At 37.3% G+C, this 24069-nt stretch overlaps 1 protein-coding gene across 4 annotated transcripts in view; it reads left to right on the top strand.

Annotated features, from left to right (window-relative positions):
- LOC139961232 (uncharacterized) overlaps positions 1-24069 on the top strand; it is a 64821-nt gene that overhangs the window by 34947 nt on the left and 5805 nt on the right. For all 4 annotated transcript variants that reach the window (XM_071960302.1, XM_071960304.1, XM_071960303.1 and 1 more), the window contains 17 exons: positions 2138-2185; positions 3116-3304; positions 3506-3571; positions 4930-5067; positions 6089-6208; positions 6378-6449; positions 6897-6995; positions 7291-7341; positions 7639-7712; positions 13157-13226; positions 13650-13748; positions 14030-14111; positions 16417-16445; positions 18228-18287; positions 21743-21811; positions 22395-22451; positions 22961-23050. In XM_071960302.1, coding sequence (XP_071816403.1) covers positions 2138-2185; positions 3116-3304; positions 3506-3571; positions 4930-5067; positions 6089-6208; positions 6378-6449; positions 6897-6995; positions 7291-7341; positions 7639-7712; positions 13157-13226; positions 13650-13748; positions 14030-14111; positions 16417-16445; positions 18228-18287; positions 21743-21811; positions 22395-22451; positions 22961-23050 — 1413 coding nt within the window. The remainder of the gene's footprint in view (positions 1-2137; positions 2186-3115; positions 3305-3505; positions 3572-4929; positions 5068-6088; positions 6209-6377; positions 6450-6896; positions 6996-7290; positions 7342-7638; positions 7713-13156; positions 13227-13649; positions 13749-14029; positions 14112-16416; positions 16446-18227; positions 18288-21742; positions 21812-22394; positions 22452-22960; positions 23051-24069) is intronic.

The following is a 24069-nucleotide window of genomic DNA, read 5'->3' on the forward strand; positions in this document are numbered from 1 at the left end:
CTCCCCTCCCTACACCCCTCACTCACTACTCCCCTCACTCCCTCCTCCCCTCACACCCTACTCCCCTCACTCCATACTCTCCTCACTCCCTCCTCCCCTCACACCCTACTCCCCTCACACCCTACTCCCCTCACTCCATACTCCCCTCACTCCCTCCTCCCCTCACTCCCTACCCACCTCACTCCATACTCCCCCCACTCCCTACTCCCCTCCCTACACCCCTCACTCACTACTCCCCTCACTCCCTCCTCCCCTCACACCCTACTCCCCTCACTCCATACTCCCCTCACTCCCTCCTCCCCTCACACCCTACTCTCCTCACTCCCTCCTCCCCTCACACCCTACTCCCCTCACACCCTACTCCCCTCACTCCATACTCCCCTCACTCCCTCCTCCCCTCACTCCCTACCCACCTCACTCCATACTCCCCCCACTCCCTACTCCCCTCCCTACACCCCTCACTCACTACTCCCCTCACTCCCTCCTCCCCTCACACCCTACTCCCCTCACTCCATACTCCCCTCACTCCCTACTCCCCTCACCCTCTACTCCCCTCACTCCATACTCCCCTCACTCCCTACTCCCTTACCCACCATCTTTCCCCTTCATCAGGTCAGGGACTACAGTAGTAAAGTTATGTTTATCAAATCAGTGCACTACTTCTTTACTCCCTACTCCCCTCCCTCCTTACACCCACACTCCCTACTCCCCTCACTCCCTACTTCCCTTACTCCCTACTCCCCTTGCCTCCTACTCCCATCACTCCCTACCCTCCTCAATCCATACTTCCTTCGCTCCCTACTCCCCTCACTCCCTACTCCCCTCCCTACACCCCTCACTCACTACTCCCCTCACTCCCTCCTCCCCTCACACCCTACTCCCCTCACTCCATACTCTCCTCACTCCCTCCTCCCCTCACACCCTACTCCCCTCACACCCTACTCCCCTCACTCCATACTCCCCTCACTCCCTCCTCCCCTCACTCCCTACCCACCTCACTCCATACTCCCCCCATTCCCTACTCCCCTCCCTACACCCCTCACTCACTACTCCCCTCACTCCCTCCTCCCCTCACACCCTACTCCCCTCACTCCATACTCCCCTCACTCCCTCCTCCCCTCACACCCTACTCCCCTCACACCCTACTCCCCTCACTCCATACTCCCCTCACTCCCACCTCCCCTCACACCCTACTCCCCTCACTCCCTACCCACCTCACTCCATACTCCCCCCACTCCCTACTCCCCTCCCTACACCCCTCACTCACTACTCCCCTCACACCCTCCTCCCCTCACACCCTACTCCCCTCACACCCTACTCCCCTCACTCCATACTCCCCTCACTCCCTCCTCCCCTCACACCCTACTCCCCTCACACCCTACTCCCCTCACTCCATACTCCCCTCACTCCCTCCTCCCCTCACACCCTACTCCCCTCACTCCATACTCCCCTCACTCCCTCCTCCCCTCACACCCTACTTCCCTCACACCCTACTCCCCTCACTCCATACTCCCCTCACTCCCTCCTCCCCTCACTCCCTACTCCCCCCTCACTCCATACTCCCCTCACTCCCTTCTCCCTTACCCACCATCTTCCCCTTCATCAGATCAGGCACTACAGTAGTAAAGTTTTGTTTATCAATGCAATGCACTACTTCTTCACCTCTCGGAAATCCGTTTAGCTAATCATTACCATTAGTGACAGAACTTCTGCTATCCTAATGGGTGCAGGTACATCATCAACATGTTAAAGACTCCTAGCCCATATGTTGATATTTGGCTTCTCTGTAATATAATAAACTTACAGTACATTTTCTGCCCAAGCATGCTTGAGTGGAGAGGTTTGTTACATTGCAAGGAAAGCTAGAAGCTCAAAGCATTATTGAAGAAAACAGTTAATATTTATTTAAGCTCATTTTTAAGGCATTATCAAAGTTTTTGTTGAAAGAAGTTGAGCATATCCTGCAGACTTTCCTTTTATTGATTTACTTTGTTAGTTTATTTCTCATACTCTTTAGTGTTATACCAATATCAGTTAATAATACTTGTGTTTCTATGTAGACTTATCTTTGAATTCACTGAGTAGCTTGCTTACATTGTATGATCAGTCATCAGTTAATACTTTGCTATCATTCCAGGAAAAGTTGAATAGCACCATCTCTGCTGTACAGAAGGAAAAGGACCAGGTGAGAATTTCATAATTTTTATGAAATACTTTATTAAGTGTTTGCCAAGGTGCTAGGTTTGTAATCATAAACTAAAAGATAAGAAGTCCATGTTACTGACCAAGGTCAAACATTGAATGTGTCTGGTTTATGATCACCATGGAAACATGTATCACATTATATCACATCCAGTACACAATAGACCTGTTTGGTTATCATCCATGCTACAATGTTTCTATATCATCCAGTATTGATCACCTGGGTCTCGTGTATAACTTCTCTGAAGCCATATGGTTTCTGTTTTTACATTTGTTGATATGTGCTCTGGTTGTTCAATAACGTCCAGTTAATAGTCAGGGATGTCTGCTTGAAGTGATGAGTAATATGTTAAGAATGGAACATTTTAAAATATTGACACTTGTTGCATTGTGCACACACCACTGACAATTTATCACATTGTCAACATTCTGCTCAAAGTAACATTGATCGGCTAAGACAGATCATGGTGTTGTGTGGAGAGAGTGTTCTATTGTGGGCTGTAGTATTGATATCATTAACATGATAACCCTGCAGTGCAGTGGTGACACTAATAATGTATTGACTCTTGTAGTCAAGAAGCCTATTGATAGTTATTATATCCTGGATGCTTTCATCACTGTTTATATCCCTTTACTGTACATATGAAGACAACTTTAATAAAACGATACTTTCATATCCTGATAGCTTGCCCATTCTCTTGATTTGGTCAATTCTATATATGGAGACAGGTCTATATCATTATTATATGCTGAGGCTTTCAATTTCTCTTCTCCTGAAGATGCCAATCTTTGGAATGCTTTAGAGTTTCTTTCCATAATTTCTCTGGAATAGTCCAAAACTGAATATGAAGATTCTGATTGTTATATTCTGAATGCTTTCAGTACCCTTTGTATAATGATGTTTTCTTTATAGGTCAAAACTATTTTTGAGGAGAAACAGACCAGCATGGCTGGGAGCCTGCAAACTCTTAAAGACTCTCTCACTCGGTCAGAGAGTGACCTGAGGGCCAAGGATGGAGAGATTAGATTTGTGCAGCAACAACTGAATGAAGCAGAGAAGAAACTCTGCATCTCAGATGCAAACATGGCTGTCCTTCAGAAGGTGGGTCTTAATTGTATGTTCTCTGCAAGGAAGAAGTCCTTCACTCCTCTAGAGGCTGTGTTAATATTGCAGTCTAGATACATTTACATATTCAGTATTTAGCTTGGTTGTCTTGGTAACTTTTGTTGTAATGTAGTCTTTGTTTCTAATCTGTTGATATTATTGGTTGAACGACTGATGGGTTTTATTGATCTTCTAAAGGCACATGACAATCAGGAACGTGAAATTAAAGACTCCAAACGTGAAGCTGCACAGCTGAATGAGAAGGTTAGTAGTACACATATGTTTTTGTTGGTTATTTCATTGATGCATGAATTGGTCAATGAGAAGGTTAGTAGTACACATATGTTAGTGTTGGTTATTTCATTAATGCATGTATTGGTCAATGAGAAGGTTAGTAGTACATATATGTTAGTGTTGGTTATTTCATTGATGCATGTATTGGTGAATGAGAAGGTTAGTAGTACATATATGTTAGTGTTGGTTATTTCATTGATGCATGTATTGGTGGATGAGAAGGTTAGTAGTACATATATGTTAGTGTTGGTTAATTCATTGATGCATGAATTGGTAAATGAGAAGGTTAGTAGTACACATATGTTTTTGTTGGTTATTTCATTGATGCATGAATTGGTCAATGAGAAGGTTAGTAGTACACATATGTTAGTGTTGGTTATTTCATTAATGCATGTATTGGTGAATGAGAAGGTTAGTAGTACATATATGTTAGTGTTGGTTATTTCATTGATGCATGTATTGGTGGATGAGAAGGTTAGTAGTACACATATGTTATTGTTGGTTATTTCATTGATGCATGTATTGGTGAATGAGAAGGTTAGTAGTACATATATGTTAGTGTTGGTTAATTCATTGATGCATGTATTGGTGAATGAGAAGGTAAGTAGTACATATATGTTAGTGTTGGTTACTTCATTGATGCATGTATTGGTGAATGAGAAGGTTAGTAGTACATATATGTTAGTGTTGGTTATTTCATTGATGCATGTATTGGTGAATGAGAAGGTTAGTAGTACATATATGTTAGTGTTGGTTAATTCATTGATGCATGTATTGGTGAATGAGAAGGTTAGTAGTACATATATGTTAGTGTTGGTTATTTCATTGATGCATGTATTGGTGGATGAGAAGGTTAGTAGTACACATATGTTATTGTTGGTTATTTCATTGATGCATGTATTGGTGAATGAGAAGGTTAGTAGTACATATATGTTAGTGTTGGTTAATTCATTGATGCATGTATTGGTGAATGAGAAGGTTAGTAGTACACATATGTTAGTGTTGGTTATTTCATTGATGCATGAATTGGTAAATGAGAAGGTTAGTAGTACATATATGTTAGTGTTGGTTAATTCATTGATGCATGAATTGGTGAATGAGAAGGTTAGTAGTACATATATGTTAGTGTTGGTTATTTCATTGATGCATGAATTGGTGAAGTTTAAGTGAGGAATATGACAGCTATACAGCAATATATAAAACAAATGGAGTTTTGTATAATAATTTTCAACAGACCTTTAAGGGCATTATTTAGCACATAGTAATGCTGTTACATAGTACTTCTGATATATATTGAAATATTTAACTGTGTTTATATCCATTTATAGATTTCTAATCTGGAATCAGTTCGATATAAGTTAGAATCACAGCTGGAAGATGTTCAAAAGTCTCTCAGAGAAACAGAAAGGAAGTTTGTGGAAAGCTCTGAGGCTCTCACTCAAGCCAAGAAATCCCTGGAGCAGCAGGTTTGTATAAAGTGTAGTAGTATTAATGTCTGCTGTAATAACTACTATATGTCAGACTCATAAAGATTTATTTAAATATATGGAAGGCTGGCTACACAGTAGGAAAACATACCAACCATGGAAGGTCCTGTGATATGCTCCCCGGTACTACTAACAGATTATTGAACCCTTTGTCAGTCAGTTCAAAATGACAAGAGTTTCCTAGACAACAGAATGCCACTATAACAGGCATTTACAGTAAGTTTGAGATTAATTGTTGATATTTCCAATGATAATGATGTTGAGGTTTACTTGAGGTCTCAGTAAAGGCTTGATCTCTATTGACTCAGGACACTATTTGAACATGCTATAGTCAGGGTCTGTTAGATTGCATACGGTGGTCACTTGTATCATGTTTTATGCTTGGTACATGTAGATACAAGTAGGATACTTGGTTTACTATGCTGCTTGTATCTATGCACATTGTGACAGTTTTGATATGTTGCATATGCATTGCATTTGCAGTTTGTTTGTTTGAAAGAAATGGCAACTTTGGAAATAAATTTCGGTTAACATAGATAACTGTGTCACTTAGTTAAAGTTGTGGGTTATTGCTTCACCAGGACTGTGGCAGCTATACAACATTTACATTAGTCATTGTTATACTTCACATATAAAGTGCTGTAAACGTTAAGTGCTACTGGGAGCACGTCATATAACCCTCAATGGTTGGTACATTTATTTACTGTGGCTCCTAATTGACATATACCAGTTAGCCTTTCATTCTACAATATTTATGTATTTTAATTTTATTTGACTAACACGTTGTCCCTACAATTGTTGTATTTATGTGTTGTTATCTGCCTGGTTAGTAGCATTCTAACCTACTTGGGGCGTACATTCCATGGACGTATGTAAGGGCGTATGTAGCTAGGTAAATGCTTCTTGTAGTATAGGTCCCTGTTTAGATAGTGCTGGGTATGGTCACCTCTAGCCTCTGAACGTTAACATAAAGCTGTAGTTAATGTGTTTGTTATCACAGGAGGTTGATATGAGAAAGATGCAAGAATTGGAGAGAGAGAAGGCTAAGCTGGAGGTGGTTGTTGAGCAAGAGAAAGATCGAACCAGCAGCCTGAAGAAAGAGTTGGAACACACCATACAGGTATTATTTATCTTTACAATAGCGATATATTTATAAAATCTGTTTTTACAAAAGTTTTAACATAAAACTTCAAATCAACATGATTAATATATTTGTTTGTCTATATCAATTAAAAGTGAGCAACAGGATGAAGTTTAATTCTTTGTTTCTGTCTCTTTGTTAACCACAGATGAAAAACAACCTGGAAGTTATATATTCAGAACTGAGAAATACCAACGTTCATATCGGTGAACAACTTAGTGTAAGTTTAAGAATAATATGGCTGAAGATTGCTTTGTTGAAAAGCTCATAAATCTGACAACCAGTGATTTGTTATAGCTACAAAGGCATCAAATGCATGACTACTTAACTTTCTGTACACAAGGGTGTGAAGCCTTGCCTATCATTAGGCCTAACTTTGAGGAAGGTTTTTTCTCCTCATATTTCTTCAAAATAGCTAGGCAATAATTTTCAGACATATAACAAATGGCACATACTTAAGTACATACAGTTATGTAATCTAAACTGCACTCAGGGGAAGATGTGCTCTCATACACCATTGTAGCATTCTTAGCTAGCTGTGCTGTAACATTTCTAACTACTACATTTGGTAACTACTGCTGCATTGTGATCACACAATTAAGAAGAAAGCAGCAAAGCATTCTGATTAAGAGAGATGGATGACTAATTCATTGCATTGTCTCCTTAGGTGGAAAGTGCAGCAAGGAATTTAATGTCCCAGGAAGTGGAGGATCACAAGGAATTGTGGGAAAGTGAAATCAAATCTAAATCCAAGCTTGGATTACGAGTAAGTCTGCTTACTGAGAGAGGTATTGCAAAAGTGGTCGAGTTTAAGAACATTATTTAAAGAAGTTAGGCTACTTTTTCTTCAAGTGTTAGCTGTTTGTTTGGTTTAACTTTCATACAGAAGATAGTGTGACAGCAAGATTAACTCTGAAGACACCTGCTGATAACAGCAGTAAGATGAATATCTTGAAGACATGACAACAAGATAATCTCAGGTGTAAGACTAATGTTATTCACACCACTGTCAGATACCTCTTTGAAGAAGTCAATTTTCTACTGTTTGTTTTATCTTATAGCTTGCCCAATTGCAGCGTTTCAGAGTCAACCAGCAAGGTCATATTGAAGAGGTGAGGTCAAAAAGTCTTCTGGGACTACATCAGGTTGTAGTTCATTATAGATGCTAGGCAGATTGGACACACATGCAGAAGTACCAGGATCAAATATTTGACAGAGATTGAAAGGTGGTCTATCTTTGATGTTGACCAATCAAGAACAGCCTGTGTAATATTTCTTATAGTCTTGGTAAACATGTAATGATATCCATGGATGAAGACAATTCTCCTTTATTTCAGGTATGTCTTCATCTTGAATGTCTCCCTCTATTGTCTTGTTATGTCTCTTATTGCTTCTTGCCACATTTACAGGAGAAACGGAAAACTGTTAGAGCGTTGGAAGTAAAGAAACAACTAGATGGAAAGCTAGAAAGTGAAAAAGAAAGGTAAACATATTGTTAAAGAGCATCAGTTGAGGGTAATGTAAAACAAGGCTAGTTGTGCAATGGCACTGTAAAACAAGGGTAGTTGTGCAATAGCACTGTAAAACAAGGGTAGTTGTGCAATAGCACTGTAAAACAAGGTTAGATGTGCAATGGCAATGTAAACAAGGTTAGATGTGCAATAGCACTGTAAAACAAGGCTAGTTGTGCAATGGCACTGTAAAACAAGGCTTGTTGTGCAATAGCACTGTAAAAGAAGGTTAGATGTGCAATAGCACTGTAAAAGAAGGTTAGATGTGCAATGGCAATGTAAAACAAGGCTAGTGGTCAGTCTCATTAAAGCAGGTTTTGGCCTTAATTTAATTTTGTTGTGATTTTTTATCTCAATACATTACATGTATAGAGATATTGTAACAGTAAGTGGGACTTTCTCTTCTCTTAAAAATTTTTCAGCGTCTTCAAACAAAGTTCTTTTTCTCTGGAATTTCCAGAGCAAGAATATATCATATAGACCAACAAAAGTTACTATTTTTTATTCCAGAATTGTATCTCATTCTGTGACTTTTTCACCGATTTATGTCCAAATCGGGCCAATTTGGACTGAAAACACACTTTGTCACACCTGTTTTGCACACGCTCCAAATCTTATGTTTTATGAAAGAGAATAGAATAGAACTGTCTTTCAACAGTGGTATCGTCTAAGATAGGGTCCTATGTATTATATATTTTATTAAAATTTTAAACTTCCATTTGTTGTTTACAGGTAGGTATTAATAAGAATTTTACTACATGTATATGACATTTAATGGCTTTTATTTGCTTTATTTGATGTTTAAATGATTTTTCTTTCTTAAAACAACACTGAGCTGCCGCCCCTACTTTTAGTAAAAAGGTCCGTTTTTGATGATTAAGCCCCGCCCCCAAGTCTGTTTTGTAGCAGATTGGCTATGACTCATAACAGCTACATGTTAGATATACGAAAATGGCTACCCTCGCGAACAATTTTCTGTTCTGTAGTTAGGTACGCGAGGTGTTAGTGTATTGCATGCTAATTACATTCTGTACTGCTGAATTCTACGTAACATCCATTTAAGGATAGTACTGGTGTAGTGTTCAACCGATTAACCTAATCGGAATCGGTACGAATATTGCATAATCGGTACATAATCGGTATCGGTAAAAATTACGTGGAATACCAGTTATGTCATACCGATTATTCAAAAACATATGGAAGGTGAAAATATCATTATTCAAAAACATATGGAAGTTGAAAATATCAACTGATGAATTAGGTTTGTTCTTTTACTACGAAATATTAAAAAGAGGCACCCCCTATATACATCTTTCACAGTGTATACTTTCATCAAATTAGGCTGCCAGGGTCGCCGATTTTGCTTCCTTCGTGGTTATTGGCTGCATATTTCTTGGCACAGTAAGCATAGCAGCAATAGCAATTTCGCGAATTCAGGAATGTGCTGGACAGGGTAGGAAATAAGCGGGGGCAACGGGCGATTCGCCCTCGCAAGTGCTAAAAAGCCCTCCTAAAGCACAATTACGAGTGCGAAAAAGAAAAATGAAATATAAAAAAATCGCCCTCTTTATATCAGGTGTCTGTGTAAAATTAATTGTGACATGCGTTTGCTTTAGCTAGGAATTGCAGTTGCATCGCGAATCGCGCAAACAGTTTTCTCACCCCGCATCAAAATTTGAAGCAGTGCGAGAGGGTCGCGCACAATCACCGGGAACTTCCCGTGGTAAATTACGGCCTGCAGTACCAGCGAAAATAACCTAAAATCCTCACAAATCTCCGACCACATAGTAGCCTTACTTCACACTAAATCAACTGCATGGAAATCTAAACTTGACATCTGTTTATTCGCTCTAGTTGTGTCGCAAATGAAAACTAAAAATATCCACGGAAACTGCAATCTTCGACCACATGTTAGCCTAACAACCACACTAAGTCAATAGGAAATGTAGCCTAACCATCGGTTTGCAAAAAAAAAAAAAAAAAAAAAATTGCGTAGCTTAGTTTACAACTTTCAATTTGCTGGAAATCGGCATTTGTTTGGAAGGTAATGTAAGTGATATGTCTTATAGAGGGAATGTTATATTTTATATTGGAGTAGTTTCTAGTTGTTATTATTTCTTTACATCAATCTGGTATTACATTTTAGAGTAATTTTAAACAATTTACGATGGTACAATTTGCTTTTCAGTTTGATTGGCCTAAGCTTACACATTCTAATTGAACCTGAATGGAGTTATATAGGTAACGAATAGGTATGTTTAACTTCAAGTTCGTAACATTTCTATTTGTTCATAAACGGTATAATACTGAAAATAAGTACAAAATATTGTCGGAATGAAGGCAATATGTCATTAAAATTTACACTTTGGTAAAGATTGCAGATGGATGGTTTGTCTGAGATACTTTTTGAGATGGATATTTTGAGTAACTATTCGTAGCCCATTTCAAGCCATTAACAGGTGACATTTACGTCGAGGTGGTTAGGCCATTCGCTTAGCACAGTGCTGACTAGGTAGGATGTCATATCTCCGTATTTTGGAAATTTAAAAAAAAAAATTTCTTTCCGAGAAACTCCAGAGGTAATTTGGTACATACAAAATGGTACCTTAGAGCCTTGTATAACAACGAAGCAAAAGGAAACTGGGGAAAATCACAACAATAATTGTTTCTGTCAAACTTTATTGCCGATTTCGTATAAACGGGATATTTTCTCATTTTCAAATAATCGGAATCGGTACGATTATGAAAAAATAATCAGTAATCGGTATTTTCTGTTATGCATAATAGGTTGAACACTATAATGGTGTTCAGGTAGCTTTTCAGAGCAAAGGCCATGATAAGTTTGTTTGATTGCCCTTCATGTATTTTGTATAATTACGTATACACATTCTTGTATTTCTGAAGGCTATTTACTGTAGGCCTAGTGCAATTTAAAAAAAAAAAAAAATATATATATAGGCCACTAGGCCTATTAGGCTTTCAGTGATAGCCACATTAGCATTGTACTGGTGTTCAGACAGCTTTTCCTAGGAAGGACCAGGGTAAGTTTGTTTGATGGGTACGTATAAAAGAGGAGCCGGCCATAGCATCACAACTTTGATAAGACAATAAAAATTGTATAAGGTTATGTTTTATTTATAAGGATATAGGCCTAAGATGTATAAGGTTATAAGAAGTATGTTTAGCTTTCTTTTGAACCTGTAATGTTTGACATCAAATGTACAAAGAATTAAAATAAAATAACAAAATGAAGAGGAACTGAGGTGGCTATTAGGGGAAGAGGAGGCCACCCATCACTTGCATACAAAAACTTGTAATCTTCTTTTACATTATTTTTTCCAAGTCATAAATCCATGAAATCTTCATGTCCGAAAAATTGAGATGGAAAAACGTGGGTTGTTTTGATATCTAGAAGTGGACACAGTTTTGATGGTAGTCACCACTACAGTCTACATTAACATACAGTAGGTCAATAGGCCTAGCTCTCAAGGCAGGCATCAAGAATATGGTCGAGTTGTTCGCCTCTTCTAATTTGGCTGTTGTCATTGACATCAAACTATATGACCAAAAAGTCCAACAGAGACTGACCTAAGATGAAGGATACCACATGAAAAACAAGTTCTTAAATATTCTATGACATTACTAAACCTTGCAACGTCGTTCTTTCGACTAACAGGCAATGAGCGCTAAAGGCAAGACTAGCAGGATAAAGTGTAACCTGCAGAGACTATTCGTGGCAAAGTAGCAAAAATGCAAGTTATATATTTGTTGTACCATGATTGATATTGATAATTGTAGAGACAGAGCAAAGATTTGAAATTAGGAATCAAAATTAAAACTTCCAGTATTGAGATACTGCATCATTGATGCTCTTGTCTTAAAGCTTATCACAGTCAACAAGCTTTTCTCTAAAAATAAATTGTATCAGATTTCTCAAAGAATTTTGTGTTTTGCATTACTTGAAAAGAACTTGAGCTTCAGTGTTAGATAGATATTTGATTAGCACACCTTTTGTCTGTGCCCAGACAACATAGATATGTACAGGTGGGTTGGTGAGAAACAAGTAAATATACAAACAAGAGAAAAACTTACATAATAACCTTAAAAATAAATATAAAATTCAACCCAATTAGAAAAGAACATGTGCTTTGGATGACCTTTGACTCTATCAATGTTATCAATCATGCAAATAGTGATATGAACAGAGTCCCAAAGCTTCAGCCCACAAGAGGCAAATACTCCAGTGCCAAATTTGGTTCATACCTACAGTATGGTACAAAACGTAACAGGGTAGCCAGGCACAGAAACAATAATAAGGTTCTTAAGGTAATCAGAAGCAGCATTGTGAACACATTTACGTACAAACAGTAAGATTTGAAAGTAACTATGATCTTTCACAGGGTTCCAGTGCAACTCTATAAAGATGGTAGAAATATCATCCCATCTTCCACAGTGAAAATATCTCTGGCAGCTCTATTCTGTGGAGATTGGAGTTTTATAATGAGACTAGCATAGATACCGTAGTACAGAGAGTTGCACATTTCAAATTTGATTAATAAAAGTGAAGTTATTAGTTTTCATTAGATCACCAGGAAGAAAAGTCTTAACCTTTGAAATATAACATTATCCTGAAACAAGTGGAAATGGTGATTTTAACCTGTTGATTTAAAGAGAGGTTATGATCAATTAGAGCACTAAGGTGCAATTACCGAAGTGAATGCAGTAGCATTAACACCATGGATCCCCACCCAACCAAGGAACATAACTTCGGTTTTTCAGGGTTTAGTTTAAGAAAGAAGTGACACATCCAACCCTCGAAAGCATGAAGGAAAGACAAAATATCAGACATGCAGACAGAAAATTGACTTTGAAAAGGGAATTGTTTGTAAATCTGATGGTTATCAGCAAACCCTGCCACTTTAAATTCTGTGTTACGTACAATAGAGTAGAAGGATTGGAGATAGATAAGGAGTTAAGGTGATCCTAACACCTAGTATACTTCATCATGATAAATATCATTCATGAAGTGCGAAAACTATTCCTCAAAGTGAATGTAAGCAGCTGCTGTAAGGCCACTGATTGCTAAGCAATGCTAACCATGCATTCTTCCCATCACTACCTCAGATTCAATTGTGTCATCAAAGCCTCAATGCATTTTTTTCATCTCATGTTTTGGAGTTTAAATCTACCTTGGAATTATAGTTAAATTCTACCTTGGAATAAAATGCTCAAATCACTTGGAAATTGGAATAATAGATTATATAGGGTCATTATTCCATCTAAAATAATTGCCTGTCTTCAATAATCCTGTAGGATTTAAACTTTCAGGAAAGTACTAAGACCTGGAGATGACTATATCTGATCTACTTATCACAGACTTCATCATGCTAACGTGTCTTTGTTTTCCTCTCCATAGAAACCATCAACTGAGTCAAACAGTTCTGCTCTTGAAATCAAAACTTAAATTAGCCAAGAGACGATTAAAGGTTTGTAGTATGGGATAAACCATACAAAGTGTCTAACATTATTTGATGTTGTAAACACTTACAGAACTATTTAGCCTTCCTGTAAGTATTGCATGTAACAAGCATAGCCTTTGCATAGCCTTAAATTAGTTTAGAAATGATTAAAAGTTTGTAGTATGGGATAAGCCATACCTTACAAAGTGTCTAACATTATTTGATGTTGTTAACACTTACAGAACTATTTAGCTTACCTGTAAGTCTTGCATGTAACAAGCATAGCCTGTGCACATAAGAAATGCATAAATCGGTGAGGTGAAACATCATAGTTTGTTGATATGGTGCAATTAGTACAGTTTATATACATACAATGCCTGTTATGTTTTGTAGCATGACTGCTACTAACAGTGACTAATCAGATTTACTTTCTTTATTATATCTATACAGGAGTTGGAGGTTCCCGAGGCCAAGATACAAACTTTGCAAACAGAATTTGAGAGAGAAAGATTTAACTTTGAAGCTGCCTTAGCAACACAAAGAAAGCAGGTAATACATTCTGCACATTCCAACAAACATTTGGTAACCTGTTTCTTTACATCCTAACCCTAACCATAATCCCTATTTTGTTCAGATAACCACTTTAGTAGCTGGAGCAAACACCAGGATTTATCTTTAATATATTACTATGCTAAACAATGGTTTGTGAAAGATTGTTTAAGTTTGATTTTGTAGGAAAAGGTATGGAAACTGACACCCAGGTTTTTGGTATTTTTTGTCTGTGTCTGTGGTGTGTTAATATGTTTGTCATTATAATTGTATCTCTATAGTTGGAGAATTGCAATGAGAAACTGGAATCAGAGATGACAGCCAGACAGAAACTAGAGAAGAAGAATGCTTCAGCACAGCTAGGTAAGAATGCTACAGCACAGCTAGGTAAGAATGCTACAGCACAGCTAGGTAAGAATGCTACAGCACAGCTAGGTAAGAATGTCACAGCACAGCTAGGTAAGAATGCTACAGCACAGCTAGGTAAGAATGCTACAGCACAGCTAGGTAAGAATGTTACAGCACAGCTAGGTAAGAATGTTTCAGCACAGCTAGGTAAGAATGCTACAGCACAGCTAGGTAAGAATGCTACAGCACAGCTAGGTAAGAATGTCACAGCACAGCTAGGTAAGAATGCTTCAACACAGCTAGGTAAGAATGCTACAGCACAGCTAGGTAAGAATGCTACAGCACAGCTAGGTAAGAATGTTACAGCACAGCTAGGTAAGAATGTTTCAGCACAGCTAGGTAAGAATGCTACAGCACAGCTAGGTAAGAATACTACAGAACAGCTAGGTAAGAATGCTATGGCACAGCTAGGTGAGAATGCTACAGCACAGCTAGGTAAGAATGTTTCGGCACAGCTAGGTAAGAATGCTACAGCTAGGTAAGAATGCTACAGCACAGCTAGGTAAGAATGCTTCAGCACAGCTATGTAAGGATGTTTCAGCACAGCTAGGTAAGAATGCTACAGCACAGCTAGGTGAGAATGCTACAGCACAGCTAGGTAAGAATGTTACAGCACAGCTATCTAAGAATGCTTCAACACAGCTAGGTAAGAATGCTACAACACAGTTAGGTAAGAATGCTACAGCACAGCTAGGTAAGAATGTTTCAGCACAGCTAGGTAAGAATGCTTCAGCACATCTAGGTAAGAATGCTACAGCACAGCTAGGTAGGAATGCTACAGCACAGCTAGGTAAGAATGTTTCAGCACAGCTAGGTAAGAATGCTACAACACAGCTAGGTAAGAATGCTTCAGCACAGCTAGGTAAGAATGCTACAGCACAGCTAGGTAAGAATGCTACAGCACAGCTATCTAAGAATGCTTCAGCACAGCTAGGTAAGAATGCTACAGCACAGCTAGGCAGGAATGCTACAGCACAGCTAGGTAAGAATGTTTCAGCACAGCTAGGTAAGAATGTTTCAGCACAGCTAGGTAAGAATGTCACAGCACAGCTAGGTAAGAATGCTTCAACACAGCTAGGTAAGAATGCTACAGCACAGCTAGGTAAGAATGCTACAGCACAGCTAGGTAAGAATGTTACAGCACAGCTAGGTAAGAATGTTTCAGCACAGCTAGGTAAGAATGCTACAGCACAGCTAGGTAAGAATACTACAGAACAGCTAGGTAAGAATGCTATGGCACAGCTAGGTAAGAATGCTACAGCACAGCAAGGTAAGAATGCTACAGCACAGCTAGGTAAGAATGTTACAGCACAGCTAGGTAAGAATGTTTCAGCACAGCTAGGTAAGAATGCTTCAGCACAGCTAGGTAAGAATGTTACAGCACAGCTAGGTAAGAATGCTACAGCACAGCTAGGTAAGAATGCTCCCACACAGTTAGGTAAGAATGCTACAGCACAGCCAGGTGAGAATGCTACAGCACAGCTAGGTAAGAATGCTACAGCACAGCTAGGTAAGAATGCTTCAGCACAGCTAGGTAAGAATGCTACAGCACAGCTAGGTAAGAATGCTTCAGCACAGCTAGGTAAGAATGCTACAGCACAGCTAGGTAAGAATGCAACAGCACAGCTAAGTAAGAATGCTACAGCACAGCTAGGTAAGAATGCTACATCACAGCTATGTAAGAATGCTACAGCACAGCTAGGTAAGAATGCTACAGAACAGCTAGGTAAGAATGCTACAGCACAGCTAGGTAAGAATGTTACAGCACAGCTAGGTAAGAATGTTACAGCACAGCTAGGTAAGAATGTTTCAACACAGCTAGGTAAGAATGCTACAGCACAGCTAGGTGAGAATGCTTCAGCACAGCTAGGTAAGAATGCTACAGCACAGCTAGGTAAGAATGCTTCAGCACAGCTAGGTAAGAATGCTACAGCACAGCTAGGTAAGAATGCTACAGCACAGCTAGGTAAGAATGCTACAGTACAGCTAGGTAAGAATGCTTCAGCACAGCTAGGTAAGAATGCTACAGCACAGCTAGGTAAGAATGCTACTATGTAAGAATGCTCAGTTCAGATGAGGTTTTGTACCATTGTGTCTTGAGGTTAGTTGGTTATTTTTATTGTTATGATTCATGACATACATTGCCTTGCTGAGATAAATCATGTGAAAACAATTTAGGGCACAAATTCCTGCAAACAGTGTTTTCCTAACCACATTTATTGTTTGATATGTTCAACATTTACCTTTTTTTTATCTTCAGAATTGGCATCCCTGCAGTCATTACAGAAGGTAAGTGGACTGAATTAAAGAAACTTTCAAAGGAAATATATATATGACTAATGAAAGTGGGAAATATTGTGAACAACCTCCTTTTATGTGTACTTTCTTCACACTTTTGAGATATTGATAGAAGAAATGTTAACATTCAGGATCTTCCTTCATCAGTCAACAGATTTTATTGTGAACTTTTTCATTGTAATGGTAAATTAAAATACTTTGCTTCTTGCCAATCAAACATAACAGTAAAAGTTGTTCTTCATCCAGGTTGTTTTGTTTATGTTAGAATGTCTCCCAACACCCCAGCCTCTCCCCCACCATAGCCTCTCCCCACACCAAAAGCCCCTCCCCCCATGAATACATGAGCAAATTGTTTTGCTATCTTATTGCATCCATTTCACCACAGGAACTGACCTTCCTCAAGATATGTTCCTTCTTCTCAATTGTATTTCTTGCACACTTTGTGTTTACTTCTACAGACATTATAATTGTCATGATTGGCAATGGTTAGGTTTTAAGGTACTTGAACTCCTTCAAGTGGAAATTAATTCTAGGTACCTTCTGATACCTTTACGGTAAATTGCAATCAGAAATTGAGCAAATCTAGTGTGGAAACATTTTCATAAAATTACTGCAATTCAACGAGTTACTTATGTGTGTGAACACAACAGCTATGTAATGAGAGTAATATTGAATTTACTACAGCCTGTACAGGTATGTTGTATATTATACTTAACCTGTACAGGTATGTTGTATATTATACTTAACCTGTACAGGTATGTTGTATATTATACTTAACCTGTACAGGTATGTTGTATATTATACTTAACCTGTACAGGTATGTTGTATATTATACTTAACCTGTACAGGTATGTTGTATATTATACTTAACCTGTACAGGTATGTTGTATATTATACTTAACCTGTACAGGTATGTTGTTTATTATACTTAACCTGTACAGGTATGTTGTATATTATACTTAACCTGTACAGGTATGTTGTATATTATACTTAACCTGTACAGGTATGTTGTATATTATACTTAACCTGTACAGGTATGTTGTTTATTATACTTAACCTGTACAGGTATGTTGTATATTATACTTAACCTGTACAGGTATGTTGTATATTATACTTAACCTGTACAGGTATGTTGTATATTATACTTAACCTGTACAGGTATGTTGTATATTATACTTAACCTGTACAGGTATGTTGTATATTATACTTAACCTGTACAGGTATGTTGTATATTATACTTAACCTGTACAGGTATGTTGTATATTATACTTAACCTGTACAGGTATGTTGTATATTATACTTAACCTGTACAAGAATGTTGTATAGTATACTTAACCTGTACAGGTATGTGGTATACTATACTTAACCTGTACAGGTATGTTGTATATTGTAATTAACCTGTACAGGAATGTTGTATAGTATACTTAACCTGTACAGGTATGTGGTATACTATACTTAACCTGTACAGGTATGTTGTATATTATACTTAACCTGTACAGGTATGTTGTATATTATACTTAACCTGTACAGGTATGTTGTATATTATACTTAACCTGTACAGGTATGTTGTATATTATACTTAACCTGTACAGGTATGTTGTATATTATACTTAACCTGTACAGGTATGTTGTATATTATACTTAACCTGTACAGGTATGTTGTATATTATACTTAACCTGTACAGGTATGTTGTATATTATACTTAACCTGTACAGGTATGTTGTGTAGTATAATGAATTTAATAACAATTTGTTCTCCTTTCTTTCCTGTAGAAGAAAAGTGATTTGATGAAAGCAAATAAGAATCTAGAAAATGAGTTAGCCCAAACAAAAGTAAGTTAAATACTGCTCTTACCTTATTGATAGAGAAACTTTAACCCTGTGTTGACCTAATTAATAGAGAAACTTTAATACTGTGTTTACCTAATTAATAGAAAAACTTTAATACTGTGTTTACCTAATTAATGTAGAAAATTTAATACTGTGTTTACTTAATTAATGTAGAAACTTTAATACTGTGTTTACTTAATTAATGGAGAATGTTCAATACCGTGTTTACCTTATTAATATTATTTTATATTAAGCTGATCGGTTTTGGCCCTGAATATTTAGACTGCAAAACTGCTTCAAGTGTTTTACAAGTATAAGGATAGTATGGAAGGTTGACATGGGTCAGATCCAAAACCTGTCAACCTCAGGGCTAAAATTTAGATGATCATAGTTATCAATTTTGATAGTTTTGTCCAAAAGAAGAACAATTTAAGCTTGCTTGGCTAAAAAATTAAATTTGTATGTTTCTTTGTTAACGAGTACTGCTTAATTATATCAACAATGCACTTAAACCAGCGTTATGGACGGAAACAGCAATTTGTGCCACTGAACTGCAAGGAATGATGGAATTCACAGGAATCTGCACCTGAATAATTGTTTATGGTACTGATCTCTCCAAAATAGTTTTTGGAAAAATTAAGTAGGGCATCCCTAATTAAGATGCTAATCGAGAAGAAAATCATTAATTCCGTCCATAACGCTACCTGATGTCATTAATCTCCTGGCAATTTTAAAGTTCACTTCAGTGATAAAATTTGCATGCAATCTTCTGAAGGATATCAATGCCATTAAGGATGAAGTGAAAAATTACCAGATTCTTGCATATTGATAAGCTGGGGTTCAATGAAACATCAGTGTTATGGATGGAATTAGGAAAACGTTATGGACGGAATGTGAATGTTATGGATGGAAATTACTTTCTTTGGAAAAACTATGCGAATGTTTTTTATTAAGTTAAATCAAAGACATCAAATGTGAATGAATGTTATTTAGGATGGAAAACCTTTTTTTACATGTACATTACAGTATTTTTCTAGGCTTTCAGGTGATGTTTTCCCTAATTTAAAAAAAAAAAAGAAAAGAAGAAATTTCTGTAAAAATCCCAAACTTTGAGGATTTGTCATTTCAAAATAAGGCAAAACACCCTCCTGAAATTTTTTGTACAAACAGGGTGGTACTATATCTCTTCCAGGAAAAATTATCAGATTTTTTCAACATTACGCATTTTGAGTTATTGGCCGTCAAAGACGACCTCTTTTGTACATCGGAGCAGCTTAACAACTTCTTAAATTATTATTGAGAACAGCTAGAACCCTGAAATTTGCTTAGGGGTAAGAACTTTATACTTATAGTTGAAGTATAAAACCATGACAGCTCTAACATGGTTACTTTGGTAAAAAATTGGCATCAAAACTCCTACCTCATGCTGAATCGCAGCATGAAATAGCAACTTTAGAGTTGCACAACTTGCAAACATATCATAGGAAAGCATTGTAATCATTATTTTGTAATGTTTGTACCAGACATAATAACCTCTGAAAGAATCAAGTACCCTGAAGCAATGGTTTAGGAGCAATTCATCACTAAAAATAGCACATTTTTTAGTGAAAAGTACAAAAATCGTATATTTTGACACTTTTAAGTGGACCTAACTCCACAAGACAATATTTTTGTAGCCTAATTTTTTATTTTCCTATTCTATGGGATAGACTCTATAGGCATCTGTAATAGAAAGGTAGTAGAATGGTTAATTGCTGAGAAATGAGACCTCAAAAGTCAAGAAAATGCCATGGTGGCGACAAATTGCGGAATTTCAAAGTGTGATAAATCGGCCAATTGGAAAGCAATGCAACTGAAATTTTCAGAATATGCTTATTTCATGATGGTCCAATCATACAAAAAATTTGGGAATTTTTGGAGAGGGTGCAGCAACAGCCATTCTTGATTTGAAACGGAATGACCCTTATAAATCCAAGTTGTCATCCTTATGCAACATGGTTTTTGTGTATGAAGGAGACTGGTGGTTGGAAAAGGTGGACCAAATATCAGTTGACAGTAATGATGTCTATGTCTCCTTCCTACACCCTAAGGGCCCTACCAATACTTTCTTCTGGCCATCACCTGAGACAAATATCCCACTAGGAATGATCATGGGGAAACTAGAACAGCCTGTCCTCCTAATTTCAAGTAGCAAAGTGGGAATTGCAACAAAGGTGGTTGAATATATTAGGGACAAGTTTCAAACAGATTGTGAGCCGTGATGGTGACGAAAAATTTTGACAAATATGAATCGATGTATTTTGTTGAGATTGAAAAGTCTATTTCAAATTTTCATGACTGTTCAACCATACAGGCCTCCCATGTCCACAGTTTTATTTGCATGTGTTGTTTTCTTTCATACAAGCTTTGCAGACTGGTGAAACTTTGATTGCATTGGCATTGTTTGAAGGAGGTGAAGCCACAAAAGTGAAAAAAACAAATGGGAAAAGTACTGACAGCCTCTGCTTATAGTGCTGAAAGCCACCTGATGAGTACCTTCAGCAAGAGTGAAACTTTTCATGTGCTGTAGCAATTCATTTCAGGCTAATTCAATACTTTCCGTCCATAACATTCCGTCCATAACAATTCCTATTTCAGGACTAGCTCTTTCCCTTCTTATAATAAATGCAATTTTATTTGATATTATTACACATATTGGCCATAAGTATTAACTTATAACACACACTTCACAATTCAAGAGTTGATCCTAAATCAGGACAAAACCTTCCGTCCATAACGTTGTACATTCCGTCCATAACACAGAATTTTGGTTTGGGGTAGTGGGTTAATAGAGGTACATTGAAGATTATGAGTGGGAGTATGATAAAGCTAAGGTACCAGGCCTGTGATGAAAAGTACCTGATACTTTGAAATCCTGAACACTTCACAGAGTTTTGACCCACTATGAAGGTTGGTGGATATCGATCATTTTTCTGATTCCGTCCATAACGAACACCTAATTTGCATATACAGACTAATATTGCACTACCCAATTAATTTTTTTCCGTTATATGGTAGAGGTATCCCAACTTAGATCAACCATGCATACCTTACCAAATACTAACTCTCACACTATTTTTGATGGGACTTTATCTCTGTGAATTCCGTCCATAACATTGGCAGAGGTTTTGGATCTGACCCACATGAGGGACCGTTATGTCTTCTTTTACCATATATGCAGGTGAATACTAAAACTCTATTAAAGAAGTATTTCAAAACTTGAGGTATTTGATATATTACTGCCCTTTGTCCTACTATAGTAGTTGTACTACATTTGTGGTTGAAATATTGAAATGGACAAAAGTGTATCATGTGATTAACCATGGCAAGATATGTAAGACATATGGAACTATCTGATGTAGGGAACATTCCTGGACACAATGTCATCATTCTTTCATCTCTCTTCATTTCCTGTGTAGAAAAATATGCACGAGAATTATATTGAGAAAAAAGAACTGGAGTTGTACAAGAATAATTTAGATCTACAGGTAAGATTCAGGTCTGGTTATATTTTGAATGTGTGATTTGTATATTTAAAGAAGCAGGAAATTTAGTTTGATCCAAAAAGTTTGCTGCTCAAACAAACTTACATGAGGTATTCAGTGTATTTATACAATTGAGATCTGTGTGAGGTATCCAGTACAATCGAGTCTGTGTGAGTTGTTTTGCAGAATTAAAGTCTATGTGAGGTATTCAGTGTGTAATTGAGGTCTGTGTGAGATACTCTGTATAATTGATGTCTGTGTGAGGTATTCTGTATCATATGAAGTCTGTGAGTTATTCACTGTATAATTGAGGTCTGTGTGAGGTATTCTGAGTGTAAATGAGGTCTGTGTGAGGTATTCACTGTACTTGAAGTTAACACATTAGGGCATTCCTGTCATGGAGGTTAAAATGAAGTATTTGATTTCAAGTAATAAAAGGTGTGATGTGTCACAGCTTTGATCAGTTAAAGACCATTTTGCCTATGTTGTTAGTTTTAAGCTCTCTTAATAACATTTCATCCATTCACATTGTACTCTGTTTATTTTAAAGCCAATTATATTAAGTAAGATATGTTTTTTTCTGCAGACCAAAGTACACCTGAATGAAAGACTTGCGCAAGTCAACAATTACTTAGATGAACAGGTACAGTATGATCAAGAACTGATTGTGTTTATTCACTGCAGACATATCATTAGAGTATGTAGACATTTTCAATGTTTTATACAAATGAATTATTGAAATATATTGTGTTGTATTACATTGCATTGCATTAAGTTTGATTGTATTATTTTGTATTGTAATCTGTTAGAAAGTTTTTAAAACAAATTCACTAATTGGCCACAGTACTATGATAAACACCAAGCACGATTCTTGATTTATCGGTGGTTATCTGCATATTCATAGGCTCCTGTGATGAAGCTTTCATCACCAATCACAGAGTAGTACAGGTAATTGTTAAGGGGTATGTTAAACATACCAGGAGTATATCAATTGAAAGAAAACATGGTATAAAAAAGTTCAGTTGTTTTGAAGAGATAGGTGAGGTTGATTAGTATTCCCAAACATTATTTCTCCAGCAATTTGGGTGAAAAATGTCACAATTTTAGTTCATAATCAGTCAAGTCACAAATTCAGATTTCTTGTTATTTTAGACTTCGTCAAGAGATTTGATGGACAAGACACAACAAAACTTTGCTGCTGACCTGAGGAATAAACTGGAGGAATCTCTTACTGAGCTAAAGGTAAGTAAACATGACTGATAATTACCTCACTGCTTCAGTTGTCCTGCATGTATAAAGGTAAGTTAACATGACTGATAATTACCTCACTGCTGCAGTTGTCCTGCATGTATAAAGGTAAGTAAACATGACTGATAATTACCTCACTGCTTCAGTTGTCCTGCATGTATAAAGGTAAATAAACACAGCTGATAATTACCTCACTGCATCAGTTGTCCTGCATGTATAAAGGTAAGTAAACATGACTGATAATTACCTCACTGCTTCAGTTGTCCTACATGTATAAAGGTAAGTAAACATGACTGATAATTACCTCACTGCTGCAGTTGTCCTGCATGTATAAAGGTAAGTGAACGTGACTGATAATTACCTCACGACTGCATCAGTTGTCCTGCATGTATAAAGGTAAGTAAACATGACTGATAATTACCTCACTGCTGCAGTTGTCCTGCATGTATAAAGGTAAGTAAACATGACTGATAATTACCCCACTGCTTCAGTTGTCCTGCATGAATAAAGGTAAATAAACACGGCTGATAATTACCTCACTGCATCAGTTGTCCTGCATGTATAAAGGCAAGTAAACATGACTGATAATTACCTCACTGCATCAGTTGTCCTGCATGTATAAAGGTAAGTAAACATGGCTGGTAATTACCTCACTGCTTCAGTTGTCCTGCATGTATAAAGGTAAGTAAACATGACTGATAATTACCTCACTGCTTCAGTTGTCCTGCATGTATAAAGGTAAGTAAACGTGACTGATAATTACCTCACTGCTGCAGTTGTCCTGCATGTATAAAGGTAAGTAAACATGACTGATAATTACCTCACTGCTTCAGTTGTCCTGCATGTATAAAGGTAAATAAACACAGCTGATAATTACCTCACTGCATCAGTTGTCCTGCATGTATAAAGGTAAGTAAACATGACTGATAATTACCTCACTGCTTCAGTTGTCCTACATGTATAAAGGTAAGTAAACATGACTGATAATTACCTCACTGCTGCAGTTGTCCTGC

Source organism: Apostichopus japonicus, chromosome 20 (assembly GCF_037975245.1).
Source record: "Apostichopus japonicus isolate 1M-3 chromosome 20, ASM3797524v1, whole genome shotgun sequence".
NCBI classification, from domain to species: domain Eukaryota; kingdom Metazoa; phylum Echinodermata; class Holothuroidea; order Aspidochirotida; family Stichopodidae; genus Apostichopus; species Apostichopus japonicus.